Raw genomic sequence first — 22,707 nt, forward strand, 5'->3', positions numbered from 1 at the left:
CTCTGGAAACTGAGTTAAGAAGGACGCCTGTATCTATGTAGTGATTGGGTGTATTGATACATCATCCAAAGTGTAATTAATAACTTCACCATGCTCAAAGGGATGTTCAATGTCTGCTTTTTTTATTTACCCATCTACCAATAGGTGCCCTTCTTTGCGAGGCATTGGAAACCCTCCTTGGTCCTTGTGGTTGAATCTGTGTTTGAAATTCACTGCTCGACTGAGGGACCTTAGAGATAATTGTATGTGTGGGGTACAGAGATGAGGTAGTCATTCAAATATCATGTTAAACACTATTATTGTACACTCACCTGTACCTCCGCACATTGACTTGGTTCCGGTAGCCCCTGTATATAGCCTCATTATTGTTATTTTATTGTGTTACTTTTATTTGGATTTTATTTTTTACTTTAGTTGATTTAGTAAATATTTTCTTAAAACTGCAATGTTAAGGGCTTGTAAATAAGCATTTCATGGTAAGGTCTACACCTGTGGTATTCGGAGCATGTGACAAATAAAATTCGATTTTATTTGATTGATTTGATATGAGTCCATGCAACTTATTATGTGACTTGTTAAGCTAATTGTTGCTCCTAAACTTATTTAGGCTTGCCATAACAAAGGGGTTGAATACTTATTGACTGAAGACATTTCAGCTTTTCATTTTTAATTAATTTGTAAAAATGTCTAAAAACATAATTCCACTATGACATTATGGTGTATTGTCTGTAGGCAATACACCATAATCAGGCTGTAACACAACAAAATGTGGAAAAGTCAAGGGGTGGGAATAGTTTCTGATGGCATTGTAGCTCACTACTAAGGTCATAGTTTCTTCCCTTAAAACTCCCAATCTGTTCAACTTCTGACAGACTAGAAAGTCTGTGACGGACTAGAAAGTTTTGTGGCAGACTCTGGTCAGGAACCAGTGTTTTGGCGGGCCCAGCACTACCCCTCTGTGGTAGCAGGGAGTCCCAGCTGAAGAGGGGTTCGGCTGGGGAGCTGCACCACATGGGGTCCACTGTCCTGTCCTGGGCCTACTCTGGGACTCAGGCCTCATCTGTGTGTGTGCAGTGTGTGTCCGTCCTGTGTACTGTGTATGTGGGTGAGTGTGCGTGTGTGTGTGTGTGTGTGTGTGTGTGTGTGTGTGTGTGTGTGTGTGTGTGTGTGTGTGTGTGTGTGTGTGTGTGTGTGTGTGTGTGTGTGTGTGTTTATTTGCACCAGGTGCCGACTGGGGATCAGGTGGCCAATGTGTGGGATTGTAGAAACAGCCTGGGGAGAGTGTGGCGGGAGAACGTCACACACACACATTTAGTCTCCTTTCTCCCTCTCCTTTCCTCCCTCCAACACCCACTCCCTCCAACACCCACTCCCTCCAACACCCACTCCCTCTAACACACACTCCCTCTAACACACTAACATGTGCATCACATTCAATGACAGGGTTTTGGGAAGGCAGAAATGAGCCCAGCTGATTCTCTCTAGCATTGTATGGAATACTAACCTCTACTTACGCACAGAGTATTACAGTGGTACCATCACCATCTAGGGACATGTACCATCACAGAGTATTACAGTGGTACCATCACCATCTAGGGACATGTACCATCACAGAGTATTACAGTGGTACCATCACCATCTAGGGACATGTACCATCACAGAGTTTTACAGTGGTACCATCACCATCTAGGGACATGTACCATCACAGAGTTTTACAGTGGTACCATCACCATCTAGGGACATGTACCATCACAGAGTTTTACAGTGGTACCATCACCATCTAGGGACATGTACCATCACAGAGTATTACAGTGGTACCATCACCATCTAGGGACATGTACCATCACAGAGTATTACAGTGGTACCATCACCATCTAGGGACATGTACCATCACAGAGTATTACAGTGGTACCATCACCATCTAGGGACATGTACCATCACAGAGTATTACAGTGGTACCATCACCATCTAGGGACATGTACCATCACAGAGTATTACAGTGGTACCATCACCATCTAGGGATATTTAACATCTACAGGGATCGTCCACACTCAAGGAATAACAGTTAGAATCTATGAGCTCTAATTAAACCAATACATAGTTTAAACCAATGAGTAGTTTATACAGATGAACAGACTAATGCTACTAGTGCTCAGAAACTGAATCTATACAAATGCTATGCAGATCATGATGGCTCCTGCTTCAAATCAACATGCGTGCTACTGAATATTTATATGTGACAGAGAGCCACAGTTCAAAATCGTATAGACTCATGTATTATACATTGTGTGTGTGTGTGTGTGTGTGTGTGTGTGTGTGTGTGTGTGTGTGTGTGTGTGTGTGTGTGTGGTGTGTGTGTGTGTGTGTGTGTGTGTGTGTGTGTGTGTGTGTGTGTGTGTGTGTGTGTGTGTGTGTGTGTGTGTGTGTGTGTATGTGCGTGTATACGTGTGTGAGTAAGTGTGTATGTGAGCGAGTGTGTGAGTTTGTGTATGTGTGTGTGAGTGTTTGTTTGTGTATGTGTGTGTGTGTGTGCGTCGGAGGAAGGCAGCACCAACTGGGCACAGTGCCTTGGCCACATCAATATGCGCGCTGGTGCAATGCTTCCCCCATGCTACACAGCAGACCCCACTTTCGTAGGCCTGCAGTGGGAAAGGTTATGTTTGCAATCCAAATGGCACCATGTGCCCTACATGGTGCACTACTTTTGACCAGGGCCCATATAGAGAATAGGGTGTCAAAATAGTGCACTAAATAGGGAACAGAGTGCCATTTTAGACACAGACTACGTCACCGGATATGGAGATGGAGGAGAGTTCTCATAGCAGGGTTACCCGGGCGGCCACACCGAGGTCCCTGCCAGACCAGTCCTGAAGACCTTCCCTGAAGACCTGCCCTGAAGACCTTCCCTGCCAGACCAGTCCTGAAGACCAGTCCTGAAGACCAGTCCTGAAGACCAGCCCTGAAGACCTGCCCTGAAGACCTGCCCTGAAGACCTGCCCTGAAGACCTTCCCTGAAGACCTGCCCTGAAGACCTGCCCTGAAGACCAGCCCTGAAGACCAGTCCTGAAGATCTGCCCTGAAGACCAGTCCTGAAGACCTGCCCTAGCAACACCCCGGTGGCACCGCCGGCATGCCAGCCAGTCACCACCGCTACCCTGGATACCACCCAGCCAAGGTATTCTGGGAGCCCGCGGTTGCCATGGAGGCAGCCAAATTGGGGTCCAATAAACGTGAGGAACAGATTGTCGGGGGGACACGTTGGGGTGGCGAGACAGAGGAGAGGGGGGTAGAGGGGGGGTTAGGTGCCATGGCAACCTAGATCATATTGTGGTTCTGATCTGATGAACATACTGCATATTGATTTATTTATTTATATATTTAATGACTGTTGAACTAAAAAGATTAAAAACAGCCTAATTGACTGTGTTTAACCAGTGTTTAAGAAGTAGAAGACGAGTCAGAAATTAACTGTTAAAAGCCGCTCTACCTGGGTGTTTCTGTCTCTCTGTGCTGTCTACCTGGGTGTTTCTGTCTCTCTGTGCTGTCTATCTGGGTGTTTCTGTCTCTCAGTGCTGTCTACCTGGGTGTTTCTGTCTCTCTGTGCTGTCTACCTGGGTGTTTCTGTCTACCTGGGTGTTTCTGTCTCTCTGTGCTGTCTACCTGGGTGTTTCTGTCTCTCTGTGCTGTCTACCTGGGTGTTTCTGTCTACCTGGGTGTTTCTGTCTCTCTGTACTGTCTACCTGGGTGTTTCTGTCTTTCTGTACTGTCTATCTGGGTGTTTCTGTCTCTCTGTACTGTCTACCTGGGTGTTTCTGTCTCTCAGTGCTGTCTACCTGGGTGTTTCTGTCTCTCTGTGCTGTCTACCTGGGTGTTTCTGTCTCTCTGTGCTGTCTACCTGGGTGTTTCTGTCTCTCAGTGCTGTCTACCTGGGTGTTTCTGTCTCTCTGTGCTGTCTACCTGGGTGTTTCTGTCTCTCTGTACTGTCTACCTGGGTGTTTCTGTCTCTCTGTACTGTCTACCTGGGTGTTTCTGTCTCTCTGTGCTGTCTACCTGGGTGTTTCTGTCTCTCTGTACTGTCTACCTGGGTGTTTCTGTCTCTCTGTACTGTCTACCTGGGTGTTTCTGTCTCTCTGTGCTGTCTACCTGGGTGTTTCTGTCTCTCTGTGCTGTCTACCTGGGTGTTTCTGTCTCTATGTGCTGTCTACCTGGGTGTTTCTGTCTCTCTGTGCTGTACTGTCTACCTGGGTGTTTCTGTCTCTCAGTGCTGTCTATCTGGGTGTTTCTGTCTCTCTGTGCTGTCTACCTGGGTGTTTCTGTCTCTCTGTACTGTCTACCTGGGTGTTTCTGTCTCTCTGTGCTGTCTACCTGGGTGTTTCTGTCTCTCTGTGCTGTCTACCTGGGTGTTTCTGTCTCTCTGTGCTGTCTACCTGGGTGTTTCTGTCTCTCTGTGCTGTGCTGTCTTCCTGGGGGTTTCCGTCTCTCAGTGCTGTCTACCTGGGTGTTTCTGTCTCTATGTGCTGTCTACCTGGGTGTTTCTGTCTCTCTGTACTGTCTACCTGGGTGTTTCTGTCTCTATGTGCTGTCTACCTGGGTGTTTCTGTCTCTCTGTGCTGTACTGTCTACCTGGGTGTTTCTGTCTCTCAGTGCTGTCTATCTGGGTGTTTCTGTCTCTCTGTGCTGTCTACCTGGGTGTTTCTGTCTCTCTGTACTGTCTACCTGGGTGTTTCTGTCTCTCTGTACTGTCTACCTGGGTGTTTCTGTCTCTCTGTGCTGTCTACCTGGGTGTTTCTGTCTCTCAGTGCTGTCTACCTGGGTGTTTCTGTCTTTCTGTACTGTCTACCTGGGTGTTTCTGTCTCTCTGTACTGTCTACCTGGGTGTTTCTGTCTCTCTGTGCTGTCTACCTGGGTGTTTCTGTCTTTCTGTGCTGTCTACCTGGGTGTTTCTGTCTTTCTGTACTGTCTACCTGGGTGTTTCTGTCTTTCTGTACTGTCTACCTGGGTGTTTCTGTCTCTCTGTACTGTCTACCTGGGTGTTTCTGTCTCTCTGTACTGTCTACCTGGGTGTTTCTGTCTCTCTGTACTGTCTACCTGGGTGTTTCTGTCTCTCTGTACTGTCTACCTGGGTGTTTCTGTCTCTCTGTACTGTCTACCTGGGTGTTTCTGTCTCTCTGTACTGTCTACCTGGGTGTTTCTGTCTCTCTGTGCTGTCTACCTGGGTGTTTCTGTCTCTCTGTACTGTCTACCTGGGTGTTTCTGTCTCTCTGTGCTGTCTACCTGGGTGTTTCTGTCTTTCTGTACTGTCTATCTGGGTGTTTCTGTCTCTCTGTACTGTCTACCTGGGTGTTTCTGTCTCTCAGTGCTGTCTACCTGGGTGTTTCTTTCTCTCTGTACTGTCTACCTGGGTGTTTCTGTCTTTCTGTACTGTAGTTGCTAACTGCTCTACAACACCATTGTCTGATCTATTTATCCCATCTATCATCTCCTTCCTAATTAAAACTTGACACTGTGGAAACAGTGGAAACTAGGACGCATTAGCACCTAGTTTACACCCTGGTCCCTTGGCTCACAGTTCCCGGCATGCTGCGACACACACACACACACACCACACACACACTCAGACTTCAGTGTCACACCGCTTCACCGTGTTGTCCCTGAGGCCCCAGAGTTCCAGTGGCAGTAACCTTGTCTCACTATCAAACTATTGAAAGGACTATCATATAGCAAAAAGAGTAACACCAACACCTTCCTTAGAAAAAACCTCCCCGAAAATAATCCACACTTTAACAGTTACATCAGCTTCTCCCCAGCACCCCCACCCCAATCCAGTCTGCCTAACAACTAGGCCTACAACCCTGCCAAAAATACCATCCCCCCCCCACACACACACACCACCCCCTACCAGATACAACATATACCATATCTAACAAACAATCCCTCCTTAAAACCATCCTATTAATGAAGACTCCCACCTGCTCTACCCACATACACCATCCACACACACACTCCTACCCACCCCCTATACACACACAACCTGACCCCCCCCCCCCCCACACACACACACACACCTCCTGCCCCAGTGTAAAACTCACCCCGTTATCTAAAACAAGTGTTGTACCCTGAACCCTCCATGGTGTCCCCTGAACCCTCTTTTCTCTCCCCTCAGAGAAATCTCTCCAGTTCATCATGAATGGAGCCGTTTGAGGAGGAGAGAGCCTTGTTTCCTTCATAACCATGTATCTACCACCGTTCACTAGCCTGGTCGTGGTTTGTCTAATCCTCATTGAGGTTGAGGGACAGTAGAAGACACACAGAGGCGACGCACACTCACCACCACGTACAGCACACACACTCAAACACAGACGTTCATTTGTGTCCCCCCCATCCTGTTGTTCCCTATCCCGTTTCATCCCTCTTTCTATCCCATTTCATCCCTCTTTCTATCCCGTTTCATCCTCTTTCTATCCCGTTTCATCCCTCTTTCTATCCCGTTTTATCCCTCTTTCTATCCCGTTACATCCCTCTTTCTATCCCGTTTAATCCCTCTTTCTATCCCATTTCATCCCTCTTTCTATCCTGTTTCATCCCTCTTTCTTCTCCTCCGTCTAGTGTCCTAGATCTGTGTCCAAATTGATTTGAGGCGTACTCTCTTCCACAGACTTACTCTTTGCCAAATGATGATTCTCTGCAGTTTGCTCTGTTTTGGTGCTTTGCTCTTTAGCCCTAGCTAGCTACCACCCTCTTGCACGGCTTTAAACCTCTCTCCTTCTCACGGCGTAAACAACACCAAACGATGCCCTTACCAAGGTTGTCTTCTAAAGAGGATTCTGAGAAGGAAGCAAAAGGAACAAGGAGAGAAAACGGCTCCTTGGAGAAAAAGAGAGAGATTGAGAGAGGAAATATACAATTACGGCGGCAATGATACCTGAATATCAGCCAAATCACTATGATACATCATTTAGTGTATTTAAATGTAATATAATAATTAGGCCTTTGTTCAAATTCTAATCAATATGAAAGGTTAAAACAGTATTTGCTAATATTTTCACTAATTATCGCCCCTCTATAATAACACACCTTGATTGAATGAACAGCTTCCGCAGAATATATGAAGGTCAGAGAATTTATCAAAACAAAGGAAAACTAACGACAGTAAAATCTCCCGATTAACAACACCAAAATAAAGAGGCATAATAAAACCTTTTCTTTGAGGATTTCTTTTAACCTACATTTTTCATTCCCGAAATTGTTGTTCAGAAATCTTTTTTTTGCAACTGACAAACAGTTCAGTCGGTCCATGGTGCTAATGAGCCTTTGAGAGGGCATTCATCTGAACCGCAAAGAAGAATATAAACAAAAGGGGGACAACATAAAGAAAAGAAAGAGAGGATCAGAAGGACGGAGGTTGGCAAGGATAGTGTGTGAACATTTGGCATCTTTGACAGAGAGCAGCTAAGCTACACGGTGCCAGAAACCAACCGCCACTGACGACACCACTAGTATTCCTCTCACTTCTCACCACTAGACCCCAATCCTCCCTCCCCGAATTAAGACTACACTCATCACGAGTCTTCATTCTTTCATCCACAAATAAAAAGGTGATTTTTCATTTCGTTTTCTCTCTCTTTTCGTTCAGTAAAAACTGGAGGCCGACCGTTATGTTTTTTTCCGGGTCCGATACAGATTCAGATTCTTTGATGGACAATACCGATATATCTGTCAATATACTGTTTTATTGAAAGGATATTTAAAAGTTTGCATAAATTGCCATCCAAAACAGCAATTATCAAAGAAATATGCTTCAAATGTTGATTTGTAACACTGTGACAATAATGACACATCATGAGAATGCCGGCGAGTCTTCAGATGAGCCTTAGATTCCCTTTCTTAATCCTACTTATTGAATATCAGTTATTGTGGAATTATCGGCCGATATCGATATATAGCCTCAAAAGGCCCTTATCAGCTGATAATACTGGTGAAACAAGCTCTAAAACCAGAATATGTTCTATTGTTTTTCTGATATGCAACAAAATAAATGTGTGATAATCACCACTGTGGATCTGATTCTGTATTGTGTAGCATCACCATAGAAAAGCTAATGTTATAATAGCTAGCAGTGTTAGCCTTAGCCAAGCTGTGTGAGTAGCTAGCTAAGCGACAGTCGACAGTATTGGGGAACAGGGGGACTGCCAAAGATGAACCCACCGAATAGGCCATGTTCCCTGGCTTAACACCCTCAACATGCTCTCCGGCTGGGACTGAGCCTGGACTGGCCTGGAGCTCTGCTCTCCACTCAGTTAGTATCCCTCCATTCCCTCCTTCTGTCTCAGAGGTCGAGGGAACCCTTCTGTGAAGGTATATGGTTTTGGGGACCGAACACATTTCATGCTTGGCTCTGGTACAAAAGCCTGAAAAGAGACCAGGCACTGAGAAGACGCAATATTAATACAGACCATAACGATACCACCCTCTCACTCTGTTTGTTTACTCTCTTTCTTTCTTTCTTTCTTTCGATTACCTCTTCATTTTCTCTTTCTCATTATTTTATTTCTCTCTTTCTCATTGTTTCTCACTCTTTCATTCTCTCAATTAGGACTACCTCTTTTTCTCATGATCATTTTCTCTCGTTCTCTCCCTCTTTCTCTTGTTCTCTCTCTCTCTCTTACTCAATATTTTCCCAATAAAACCCAAAAGGGCCTAGTCAGCGGAAGAAAATAATGCTTAGGTAAGTAGCAAGCCTACTACCCCCATTTGAATTTAACAATCGTTAATTTGTTCAAACCTAATAAAGTGTTCACCTAAAAATGCCTGACCAGTCGCTATCAGCCAGTAACTACAATACTGTACAAACACACTTTCTGTTTCTGGGAATGATAGAACCACATTCAGAGTAATTCTATTGCAAATTGACTAACTCTCATTATTTCTATAGTACATAACCCCAAAAATGTATATATTCCTAAAGTGAAAATATCTATGAATTTAAAGTGAATGTAAGTCTATTTATAGTTTAAAAATGTGGGAAATCTATTATCCAGCTCCCGTTCCCAGAGAAAGCAGATTTATGTAACCTCAACGTTGAGGAAATATAAATTACAATACTAACAAGGTAACCAACTGTATCCATAACTCACAATGATACATGTTTTATTAGACTGTGAATAACACACCAATGAAAAGGTAAGTGGGTATTTAGTAATGTAGAAAACATGTGCAGCCATTTATTCTCAGACACGGACTGAAATAAGATCCGTCTTTTCCTTTTGTGAATTTGCAGAACATTTTGGGGCCAAAAAAGCTGTCGGTTCGCTGTTGATTCTGAACGGATTAACAGGGAAAGTGGGTTTCAAAACAAACTGTATCCAAGGAATAAAGAAGGCTGTTTTGAGTTATTTTTTCAAAACAAATGCCCTTCTCAATTTCTCTAAACACTCTAAATTTCTTTGGACTTGCTAGAGAGAGAGAAAAAAAAGGGAGAGTAATTATAAAGAAAGAAGATAAGAACAGAGGAATGGCTAAACTGGTTAAAAAAAACGGCTTCGTTTGTCTCTCAGTTCCGTCACGATTCCGGAGCCCCCGATTTCACTGGAATAATCTGTTTACCAGCCAGACATCCCCGACACTCTAACTCCTCACTCACTCACACACACTCCATCACACGACGACGGACGGGGAAGCAGGTATCTAGATAGACAGAGATGTTTTTTTCCTCCGATCCGGACAAAGAGAAGGAGGCTTATGATCGTTATGTAAAACCCAAAGAGCCCAAATTCTGTTTCTAGAACAAAGAGAAGCTGTGAAGGGAACCGCATCACAACAGAGCAATAACAAACAAAAAATTATACTGGTCAGTCATTTAACAGGGGAGACCAACCAAAATCCAATGTTAATGGGACACCAAAATACAAATCAAAGGATCACCAAAACCCAACATTAACAGAAGAACAAAAGCCAACGTTATTGGGACACCAAAACACAACTTTGACTTTGAGTGAAAAGCAAATGTTGACTCAACACAGTCATTCCAAATCTCTGTCTGGAGTCTCTGTAATTATGTCCTGTTGGATTAATGGAGTCCGGGTTCCTGCCGCCCGTGTTGGCCTGGTTTATGTCTGTCACACTCAGCCCAGCAAGGGGTTGTGTGTCTTAGTGACGGCGGCTTTTGGCTGGCTCGGTTCTGTTAGTGGACCTCCAGAAACACACACTTTATTCCAAAGATGAGAACACTCTCTGTTAAACAGCAAGGCGTCTTCCTCTCTTCACCCTGCTCTGCTCGGACTCTACTTTCGTATTGGTGTTGGTGCGACAGCATGTCCCTACTGTCCTGCAGACATGGCCCTCTATTCATCCTGCATGTCCAGCTGAAGACAACACAGGGCCTCAGTCAGTCAGCGGTGGATGGAGGGCGCTCATTGCCGAACCAGCTCTGCATGGAAAGATTGCTTCTACAGGGCCTTATTCCCACTGAACACAATAGATCTCCTCAACGGCAATGACGCCGTCTCACTCCCCGTTCTCTGTCCTCCCTTATTTTGTCCCTTCTCGCCTCGTATTTTTTATGTCATGAAACACCAATAAACCCTGACGGTACTTAGTATACTTCACCAACGCCGACGTAAACACTTGCCCCTCCTGATGTCATTCATACGAGACGCGACGGGTTGGTCAGGGATCCAGGAAGTAATTAACAACAGATTATCTTCATGGGAAAAATAACAAGGAGAACGGAGAACTGGCGGGAACCGAACGGAACCGCAGGAACCTGGTGAATCAATCAACTGGCTGTGTTGGGTTTTGGACCTCGTCAAAACTTTAACACGTCCAGGATCGTTCATCAAGTCTAGCCACAGAACTGAGCTGTCAGGAAGAGGAGAGACACACACTAACACACACAGACACACACTAACACACACACTCTTCCCATCCAAGGCATTACTACTATCCGTACGGAGCGGTGTCTGCTGTCTGGTACCATGTGCTTCACAACCACACTCACAGGGAGAGGTCATGACAAAGAAAATGGCAACGCTTTTACTTTTCACACCTCCTTCATAGTGACTTCAAATGTATTGTGGTGCTGCGCTTTGAATTGGAAACGCATTGGAAACATATTTTCGTAATCATACAGTTCTTATAGTCGGAGAAAAAGATATTGAGATATGGTTCCAAAGTATGACTAGCACTCTAAAAACACACTGGTTCTGACACACGGTCTTCTGGAATAAAAGGTGTTTTCCAACCGCATAGAAATCAGTGTTGAAAAGACTGGCTACATGAGGAGGAGCTATAGGATGCCTAGACGATCCATTGATCTGAAATGAATTGTGTGTGTGTGAGATAATGTGCAGTGCAGTGTTGGCAGACTTGTATCACATCCGGGCCAAGCGATCGCCTGATACACTCACTAATAAAATACTACAAATAATGTACCACAGACAGAGCCTTGACCCTTGTCTGCAGTACTCTTCTCTCCTCTACTCCCTCCTCCGACCATGTCAATAGCATTGCTTGTTTATCCGTCCGATTTCTGGTTGGTTCCACCGCAGCAGTTTGTAACGCCGAGGGAAGGTGGCTTTATTGTGATGCTAGTGAATAGGGAGCGTTGGTTTGTTTTGCTATACAGTCAGTGTTGCTCTTAACAGAACAGCACAAGAGCTGGCTGGCTGTGGTGAGAGAAAGCGGAGAGAACACTCGACATGGCGATGCAGCTCAGAGAAGAGTTTCACATTGGTTGCGTTTTTCCGCCCTTGTTTCTTTCTTTCTGCCGTAAACAAAACACAAGGCGTTGTTGTCGACTTCTTCCCACACCAACGGGGCTGGGGCTCGATCTGGCTGCCAACCCAGAACAGAACAATCAGAAAACGCAAGCCCTCTTCTCTCGCCCGCCTTTTCTCTCTCTCTGTCTCTCTACTGACGTAAACAAAGGGAGATCGGGGGAAGCAGGCTACCTCTGTGAGAAAAGGACAATGAGGGGACGTTTAAGGAGACAAAACAAGGTGTTGGGGTGAGACAGGAAGAGAGACGTACAGGTCTAAAGACTCGCGCTAACAATAAACAAACAAATAAGCATGTCTCCTCATTCAGGGCACAAAGATACAGACATACACTGTCACACAAAACACACTCAATACACACACACACACACACACACACTAACTACAGTACAGTATAGTAAACGGAAGTGGAAAGGTAAGTGTGTCGACCAGAAAGTAGCCACAATAACATACACACATACTCTCCTCAAACAACCACAGTAACTACAGTTAAGTACAATCAATGTATTTATAGTAGAGGATAAACTCTCTACTGCAGTAACTACAGTACAGCTTATTCAACAGTAAATGAAAGGTAAATGTAGAGGAGAACCTAACTAGGTAGGCCCCAGCCTCGGCCCCCAGGGCAGATTGGCACGAGTTGCCCCCCCCCCCCCATAATATCCCAGTATCCCTGTAGTCTCTCACAGTCACACCAGGAGCGGAGGCCTGAGCCCGTCCAGGCCCTTTGGAGGTAGATAAAGCACCGTGGCAACACTGGATTAGCCAGATAAGATAAGAGCACACTGCAGGCTCACATTATGAACGGGCACTGGGCTGGGCAGCCCCGAGCCGTTTAATGCAAACAGAGCCAGCCAGCTAGCGGAGAAAGGGGGGGGGGGGGGGGGGGGGGGGGGGGGGGTGTGTGTGTGTGTGTGTGGGTGTGTGTGTGTGTGTGTGTGTGTGTGTGTGTGTGTGTGTGTGTGTGTGTGTGTCCACACTGTACCCATGACCACATAACAACGAGAGGAAATGGACCAAAACTTGGTTAGAATAACACTAGAAATGGTGGTGTAAATTCACCAACAGCATGCATGTATCAATATTTATATTTCCAACAATAGTCTGTGAAACATTATTAATTGTAGAAAAAAATGTATTGTAGTGAAATTATTTTAGCCTACGTTTCCGTTCCAACAGAAGCAAGATATCAACTCTACATTATTAATTGATATATACAACTTTTGTTTCTCTAATAAAATAGTCATTAAAAAGCAACAATCCAGCCTTTTAAAATATATTTGAAATTAAAGACAATAAAATCTAAATTATAAAAAATATATACAGAATGGCATCGTCTTTTATTCCCACTCAACATGGTCCCCTAGTACCTAGTGGGTTTACTGTAGCTAGCTGCATGCAGAGGCCATCAGAGTGAGAGACTGCCAGTCCAGGGTTTGGCTGGGGCAGTGAGAGACGGTGTTGGCCCAGGCCGAGGAGTGTGTATGCCCGGCTGAGGAGTGTGTGTACGCTGCCTCGGCGGAGAAAGAGTTTGGCTACGTGTGTGTGTGTGTCTGCGTCCATGTATGTGGATTGCGGGCAGCGTTGAGTTGTGTGTGTGTGTGTGTGTGTGTGTGTGTGTGTGTGTGTGTGTGTGTGTGTGTGTGTGTGTGTGTGTGTGTGTGTGTGTGTGTGTGTGTGTGTGTGTGTCCATGTGCAATGTTAATTAGCTACTAGTGTGTGTGCAGTCAATGAATGGCAGGGGGTAGTGTGAAGTGGAGTTTTTGGCTGTGTGTGTGTGTGGCGGCTGCGACAGTGTTTGGCCGTGTGTGAGGAAGCTATGATAGAGCCAGTGTTTTGGCCGTGTGTGTGTGTGTGTGTGTGTGTGTGTGTGTGTGTGTGTGTGTGTGTGTGTGTGTGTGTGTGTGTGTGTGTGTGTGTGTGGCTGGACGACTAAGGCGATGTTTCTGTGTTCATGCACGATGGTGGCTGAGATACAACAATGTTTGGCTGTATTCAACACTATCTCAGTTGGTCTTTGGCCGTGTGTGTCTGCGTGGCTGTGTGTGTCGTGGCTCTAACAGTAGTGTGTGTGTGTGTGGCTGTGTGCGACAGCGACTGATACTATGTTTGGCTGTATGTACGAGTGTGTGTGTGTGCAATGGCGACTGAAACGGTGTTAGGCTTTGTGTGTGTGCAGCCTAGACTATGTTTGGCTTTGTGGGTGTGCGGCGTTGACTGTGTGTGTGTGTGTTTCTATACGGCGGTGGAGGCGGTGGCTGAGACGGTGCTTGGCAGCCAGGCTCGGTGTGGTGCTGGCGCTCATCAGGCAGACGGAGAAGAAGAGGCAGCTTGCGGCCTGAGAGGACATACACACACCGCTCACAACATCCTGGTCCCAGGCCAACCCCAGAGAATCCCAGCAGCAACCAACGGGCCTTCCCAAATATACACACACACACACTGCCCTCTCGTAAACACACCCTTTCCCTCACATGCACACAATCCCTGTCTCATCAATGCAAAATACATGCTCATATACACACTAGCAAAATAGCTCACTCTCTCACACACAGAAACACATCCTCCCACTTCAGTGGACGCTGACTAAATCACTCTTTCACACACACTAAATCACAACACACTCACATCATTCTCTTTCACACACACTAAATCACAACACACTCACATCATTCTCTGTCACACACACTAAATCACAACACACTCACATCATTCTCTGTCACACACACTAAATCACAACACACTCACATCATTCTCTGTCACACACACTAAATCACAACACACTCACAATCATTCTCTTTCACACACACTACATCACAACACACTCACATCATTCTCTGTCACACACACTAAATCACAACACACTCACATCATTCTCTGTCACACACACTAAATCACAACACACTCACATCATTCTCTGTCACACACACTAAATCACAACACACTCACCATCATTCTCTTTCACACACACTAAATCACAACACACTCACCATCATTCTCTGTCACACTGCCACTGGAATCTACATTATTAAATTGCATTCAGGTAAAATTAAATGATCATGTAATATGTTGGGCTTTATATTTCGTTATTTGTTTAGAATCTCTGTTAAATCCCTTCTATTTGTACAACACAAATACATTTGCAAGTAAAGAAAAATAAACTGGTTTAAATAAACATAAATAAAATTACAGCTGTGTGTTTATCTGTCAGACTGTATGAGAGAGAGAGAGCGAGAGAGAGAGAGAGAGAGAGAGAGACAAGGGTGCGTGTATCCACTAACAAACACAGATGACTGACCTGGTGCCTGGACGAAGTAGGCCAGGTAGAGATCCAGCTCTTTGACGGAGACCCCGATGTGATGCGGCTGGACACACAGGCCGTGGTTGGAGCACTGGGGCGACTTGGCCAGCCGCTCTCCGTCCGTACTCTCCAGGGGGCTGCCCTTGAACAGGATGACCATGACCAGGTCCAGCCTCCACACCTTGTCGGCCTGGCGGAGACAGTCGATCCTCCTGATCTTACCCTTCTGGTCGGGGTTGGAGAGGACGCAGCAGGGGGCTTTCTTCCCGGTGATGGTGAGGACAAAGTCCTCCCGGAACTCTGGCCGGATGTCCTTGCGGAGCTTGGCGAGGAGCCTCGACGCCCATTTCTGTTTGATCTCAGATTTTTCTCCCAGCAGTTCATCTTTGACCGCACGCTCTTCCTCCTTGGACATCTTCTTCTCGTGCTTCTTGAAGTACTTGCGCTTGCGGGCCTGCAGGTTGAACCATGTGTAGGAGAAGGCTCGGACGTGGGGCAGCAGGGCCTCGATGAACGGGTGGAATTCATCCTGGTGATGGTGGGGGGGGTGGAAACAGGGGGAGGAGGGGGAGAAATGAGGGGGGGAGGAGAAGGCGGGGGAGAGGGGGAGCGGGGGAGAGGGGAAGAGAGAGGAGAGGCAGTTAGCACTGGCGCGCAGCATTGAGGAGCAGCAGCTCCCGCTCTGTGGGAGCGGAGGGAGAGAATGAACGAGAGAGAGGTGCTGGGGGAGAGAGAGAGAGAGAGAGAGAGAGAGAGAGAGAGGGAGAGGGAGAGAGAAAGAGAGGAACCAGACACACACAGGCTACACACACAAACATTAAAACAAACAAACACTGATAGAATACTGATAGAGGAGGCAAACTATCTAATATTATCTACCAGTAATATCTAATAATAAAACACTGTTGACAATATTTTGATGTGCTGATTTTCATGCCATTAACGCGCACATAACAGGCATGTCATTGTGCAGAGCTACAATCCTTATAATACACCAATAAATGGCTTCAAGAATGACTCAAATTAAAGTGTTATTCAAACAGAGCAGGAAATTCAACTTTGTATCAAGTTAAAATCCATGTAACACAAAGGACAGGATAGAATACCAACACAAGAACACAAGAAATAGTCTCTTCAGAAATACCCTCATACCTGCTTAGTCTGCTAACACAATAACTCAAATAATAATAACTCAAGTTCTGAATAAAACATCACTGCCAGTCCTCAATAAAAATCATGCATATGAATGATCTTTGCCAAAAGCTATGAATTTACATCAATACTCAAATTCTATCAACAACAAAACAGTCATCACAAAACAGAAGGGGAAAAATAGAAAAATAAAACCTTGGTAGTTACCATTTCGCTGTCTCATGATAAATTCACTGCGCCAGACAAAACAGTATACCAGTTCGATACTGGTTTACTGAGTCAATAGACAACAACTTCCGCAAATACAGTATGTTACAAATTACAAAACAAATGAAGAAGAACGGCAGGAGGGGAAAAAAACGGAGGAAAGCTGCAGAAATTGTCCAATAAATGCAAGAAGAAGAAAAACAAAGTCAAGAAGGAAGGAGAGGCAAAGGAGGGGGTGAGGATGGTGTAGTACCAGCACAGAAACACAGGAGGTACTGTGGCAGAAGAGCTGCTAAACCAGGTGGTGTTCAACAACACCGGAGAGAGAGAGAGAGAGAGAGAGAGCGAGAGAGTGGAGGGAAAGTTAAAAAGTGAATTACAAAACAACAACAAAGGTTGTATGCATGTAATAAAATATAATACAATTTAAATAAAGCGATGAGATCAGTTTAAAAATGTTAAATGAAATCGCTTCTTTGTTCGCTTTCAAAAAAGGAAAACATTTTGGGGGGCCAAAAACAAAACAAAAATGCTTTGGCAAAGCAGTAGTATGGTGGTACTGGTTCAGATCTGTAGGCTAAGTAAGGCTCACGGATAGAGAGAGAAACTGAGAGTCGGAAGAAGAGAGGGAGGGGGGAGCAGGACGGAGGAGAAGAAGAGAAAAAAAACAAGAGGACTCGAATCAATGTTGGAAGAGTGTACGACCGCTGGCAAACCCAGGCTGCAGTCTTCTTTCTTTTCCCCCCTCTTTCTCTCCAACTGTCTCTCTCTTTCTCTCTGTTCCTCTCCACTTTCCTTCTCTAACCATTGACTGAGTCTGTGCCAACGCGCACAAGGCCCACCTACTTGGCACAGAGTTCTGCTCAGCCTCAGCCAATACGCACGCTCCGAGCGACTGAAAGGGAGGGAAGAGAGAGATATGGCAAAGAGGAGGGAGGGAGGAGGGGGAGGTTGGGTTGGGTTGGTGGCTGGTAGTGGAGAGAGTGGAGAGAGATAAAGAGCAAGGGAGCGCGCAAGAGAGAGAGAGAGGGAGGGAGCGAGCGAGCGAGCGGGAGGGAGAAAGGGAGGGAGAGGGGGATTGTGTGTGGAGCAGACAGAAGGCATGTCATTAGCCAAATAGACAAGTCCAATCTAGTGGAAAGGCAAAGACCAGTGGATATTCATTTTACATGCACCAATCCAGACAGCACCCGCCCGCCTCTACTCCACCTACCTGCCCCCCTCCCTCACCCATCCTGTGTCTTCCGTCACCAGCATGGTCACCACCATCTCATCAAACCAGCACGATCTCTCTGGTTGTCTCCCAACTGGCACCCTCTATTCCCTATATAGTGCACTACTTTTGACCAGAGCCCTATGGTCCCCGGGCAAAAGTAGTGCAGTAAACAGGGAATAGGGTGCCATTTGGGACTCAGACACCCTCTCCCAGTGCACCCGCCCAGAGCCAATCCTTCCCTCTCCTCTATCCCCCTCTTTCTCTCTCTCCTCCGCTCTCTGCTCGCATTTCACCACCTTGGCACAGGATGCCATGAGAAAGAGCAGCCCCAAAATCCCACTAGACCCTCAAACCAAGCAGCTGCTCCTGGATTTACCACACAAACAAAGAGAGCGAGAGGGGGAAAAGAGGAGAACAACCATTCCGTTCCCCCCTTCTTCCCCCCCCAAAATCCATCCATCCATCAAACACTCACTCTGTTTTAAATCACTCTCTCGCATTTATTCCAAACAGGACCTTTTTCTATTCGTTCGTTCGCTCACATTCATTCCAATTCCAAAATGGCCCTTTTTAGCAGCCGCGTGCTTGACAACAGTGTTGGACACACATTAAAGGTTTCTGTTACAAATGTAGAGAGCATTCCAATGAGAGGGGTTCAGTCTGTGGACAATGGAAACTTGGGAACCGAACCGGTCCGCTACGGACTGGACCGTATCTCTGTAAATGTAAATGCAGCCTATACTCTGTTTACGAATGCAGGGCAGGCAGATATGTGAGACCTTACAAAGGATCTGTTCACTGCAAGTCACAAAGGTATATCGCCTGTCTGTGCCTCCGAAAATACACATAGAACCTTTCTTTGTAATATAAAAACATGCCATTTTTATTGCTTTATTTTCATACTCCAACATGTAACGTAGGATGTAATGTATTTCCCTCCAGTGACGTACAGGACATATAAAACATCAGGCAGGTTGAACTGCAGGGAGTTGGCGACTGACTGCATCACCCTGGCTACCACTTTACTTGCTCTCATTGGCTGTCTGACCCTAGTGAGGAAGGAAGGAGTGTACCCACTACGGGACAAGTGTTCAGGAAATAGGACATTTAGGTTCCACAAGGGATATAATTCATATATATATATACTGTATATACAGCATTTCTGAGGGGAAAACAAAGAGGATAATTATGCTAAATATAACAGTCTCACAGCCATCCCATGATAGTATAATTGCTCACACACACACACAAAATCACAAATCTAAGTGATGTGAAAAAAAGTAAATTCGGGCCAGGAGGAAATTACAGAGATTGTGTCAAAAATGGGCAAAATGGGAGCATCATGTAGGTCCTCTGGCATGGAAGCAGAATTATTTGATTCCGGCCCGATGGCCACTCTCTGAACATCCCTACAAAGACCAAGAATCCTCTGGTTCCAGCCCAGGGCCATCAGATCTACACAGCCATCTAGCCCAACTTGGTCTCTCTGCCTCTGCCTGACAGCGATGCCACGGCCTGGCTAGCCAGGTGTCTGGCTGCATTGTGCTGGATGGTGGTACTGAGCAAAGACCCAATCTGGACAGGCTGGGCTGGACGGGCACTGGTTGACGAACATGCTAATACATAGGCGGGCACCGAATGTGGGCAGGAGAGACAACACAGTAACTCTGTGGGCACAAAATGTGGGGCAGAGGACCAAATATGGGGAAGAGAAGTTACAGAGAGGAATTTGGGAGAAATAACAAGAGAGGAGAGAGAGAGAGATAGAGATGGAGAGAGAGAAAAAGGAACGAGAGAGGTGTGTCTACTAAGATTCTTGTTTACAAATGATCAGAGGGGATCCATACCATCTCTTAACTGAGGTTAAGCATATTGTATAATACAAAGTGATGGGGAGAGATGGCTACTTTGCAACCCATAGGCTACTATTGCTACAAGTATCGATATTGTCTTAAATATCACCCATATTGTCACAAGTACCATATCATGCTGCAACCACAACCAGACTGGAACAAAAGAAACAGAAAAGATCATCAAGTAAATTAATGAATGTCCTCTATGGTTCTGCATAATATAAGACAGCACAAGATTCTATTTTTACACTATTCATGCAAAATATTCTATCACAGACTGGCCACAACATTTCCATAAATCTGATGAACCAAAGTAAAGATGGTTCAAGCAAGCTCACATTTTTCATATATATATATATATATTTATTTATTTCTGTGAATCAATCGACATGACGTCAACACTAATTTGATTTGATTTGACTATTTTGTGTCTGAGATTTATTTGATAAAATCCAAAATACCTCAATAAAGCCACGCGTTAAACAGCTGAAGCTTTCGTTCCCAGATTCATCTTAAATGATGCCTATTATATAGCGCCGGACCACTGCAGATACGAATAAACATGACCTACATGTGTTTAATATAATTAGACAAATGCAGAACTTGTATTATTTTAGCCAGGACACCAGTCTGTGGCACCCTCCAATTTATTATGTGGCGGTTAATATAATTTTTCAAAACGTATTTCTTGCTTTTAAATAGGAGAGACATGCCTAGTTATAGTGGATCTGTTGGATGCATTTGGCCATTACATGCGCTCGCTCGGCAGGCGGTCGGTGAGTGTGTGTCTGTCGCCAACGGCCGCCTGCCATGGGCCTCTAGCCGCGGGCCAGCGGTATATTTACTGGTATCTCCTGTTCTGCAATCGTGTTTTGGGTTTTTTTTGTGGGGGGGGGGAGAGAGAGAGAGAGAGGCGAGAGAGAGAGAGCTCATCTTATCTCGGTGTGCCACTCTCTCTCTCTAAACGGTGACCTTTGTTCGTGAGGCTGCACAGAGACAATCTCCAGCTCTCTCCTGCGCTTTCGTTTCTCACAAACGAAAAAGAGAGCAAGTGAAGAGGGAGAGATGGGAAAAAACGAGTGTTTGGAACTGGGAAAGCCGCCTATAGTTTTACCAATGACTGTATATATGAATGGACAAAGCCATCGATTTTGCACAGAAACCGCGGGAAAACCATTGGAGTTGTATACAGAGTAAAACAACTGCCAAAGAGGCAGACAAAGGGGAAAGAACGAGAACGTTACCCGAGGCATTATGGTGTGTGAGAGCAACATACACAGTTCCATTGTTGATTTTTATTTCTAATTGCTTATATAGAATTCGCAATGACCCTGTCATATAGACCTACCAGCAAAACACTTTTATATAGCCTATAGGCCAGCATTTAATAGGCCAGTAGGCCTATTGAGGATATCAGAAGGCCTCTGCACAAACTGAGTGGATGGCACTCACACATGAGAAATAGGAAAGGCCTAACATTCCATACGAAGGAATTCAAAGCCTTCTCTCTTAGTTTGACACTATTGAATTATAAATTAATTTAAGGTCTACAAAACGTTTTTCTACTTCATATCTAATCTATAAGTGACATAGAAGTGATATTCAATAGAATGCTTTCCTTTGTAGGCCTAAACCAATTAGGCATTAAATTAAGCCGAAAAGTAGCACTAGCAGTCCAGTAAAATACACAAACAAGTCCCCATTAAATTAACGCTATAAAGGCAAGTACTAGAAATAAACCTTTAAATGTAGATAGTCTGCCTAAACATTCAAATAGCCTATCTCTTTATCATGAAAGGAACACGTAGGCTACTGGCGAAGCCTGCCAAAATGAGTCTCTTTCTTTCAATAGCCAAGGACTGAGCAGGTAGCCTAACGTTGGATGAAAACAGCACTCAGCACAAATGTAGGCTATATTTGCATTGCCAAGATTTACAACCGGCAGAAAATAAAAATAAAAGCGTTGCCGAGGGGGAAAATAACTGCTTGCTGTGGGGACCAGTAAATTGTAATCTCTTCCAGAAAACATGTTCTGCTATAGCCGCTTTCTGTGTTTCTGTAGAACCACTTTAGACGGCGGCATCTCTGAACTTCTCTCCTCTTGTTTTATTTGACTCACATCATATAGACTGTTAAAATAGGAACAAACCTCCTCTCTTGTTATATTTGACTCACATCATATAGACTGTTAAAATAGGAACAAACCTCCTCTCTTGTTATATTTGACTCACATCATATAGACTGTTAAAATAGGAACAAACCTCCTCTCTTGTTATATTTGACTCACATCATATAGACTGTTAAAATAGGAACAAACCTCCTCTCTTGTTATATTTGACTCACATCATATAGACTGTTAAAATAGGAAGAAACCTCCTCTCTTGTTATATTTGACTCACATCATATAGACTGTTAAAATAGGAACAAACCTCCTCTCTTGTTATATTTGACTCACATCATATAGACTATTAAAATAGGAACAAACCTCCTCTCTTGTTATATTTGACTCACATCATATAGACTGTTAAAATAGGAACAAACCTCCTCTCTTGTTATATTTGACTCACATCATATAGACTATTAAAATAGGAACAAACCTCCTCGCGCTTCATCTCAGTAAAAACAGATCCAAGTGGCGGGAAACTCCGCGTTAGGCGCGAGGTTCAACCAAAAGCAGTAATACCTGCAGCCAAATAGGTCATATTTTTCTCACACGAAAATGGAACATTTTACTATTCATAAATATACCCTGTGTGTGTTATCTATAGAGCCAATGTTATACTACATATAATTTTGCTTCCAGGTTTTTACTCGGAATAGGCCCCTCTGCAGACATACATGGGGTTAATTATAATGGTTTGTAACAATTTTAACTATCAACCCCATATAATAACCCAAATGATAAAGATTGACTACAAATAATTTTTCGGAATAAGATGAATAAAGAAATTGTCTATTTTCATGCATTATTTGTAGGTTATGTGGGCCTACGGATGCAGCCTATTTGTAAATTACTGGAATCTTCTGTTTTGTTCTAGTCTGGTCTTAAACGAGTAGAGACGCATCGTGTAATAACATCAAAAATAATCCTACGTAGATAAATGAACCATGAATACACTCCAATAATATATTCAATGTTTCTTTACTGCTTGAAATGACTAAATAAATACATTATATTTTCAGATTGAGATTTAACAACTGATA

At 44.6% G+C, this 22,707-nt stretch overlaps 1 protein-coding gene across 20 annotated transcripts in view; it reads right to left on the reverse strand.

The window, feature by feature from the left end:
• The window catches only part of LOC106590752 (nuclear factor 1 X-type), a 154,624-nt gene that overhangs the window by 81,975 nt on the left and 49,942 nt on the right, over positions 1 to 22,707 (reverse strand). For 19 of the 20 annotated variants that reach the window (XM_082958757.1, XM_045691092.2, XM_045691082.2 and 16 more), the window contains one exon: positions 15,073 to 15,604. In XM_082958757.1, coding sequence (XP_082814883.1) covers positions 15,073 to 15,604 — 532 coding nt within the window. Of the gene's footprint in view, positions 1 to 15,072; positions 15,605 to 16,434; positions 17,233 to 22,707 lie in introns of those variants that run through there. The other variant, XM_045691080.2, reaches the window with a different exon arrangement.

This window comes from Salmo salar, chromosome 12 (genome assembly GCF_965601325.2).
Source record: "Salmo salar chromosome 12, fSalSal1, whole genome shotgun sequence".
Taxonomy (NCBI): Eukaryota; Metazoa; Chordata; class Actinopteri; order Salmoniformes; family Salmonidae; genus Salmo; species Salmo salar.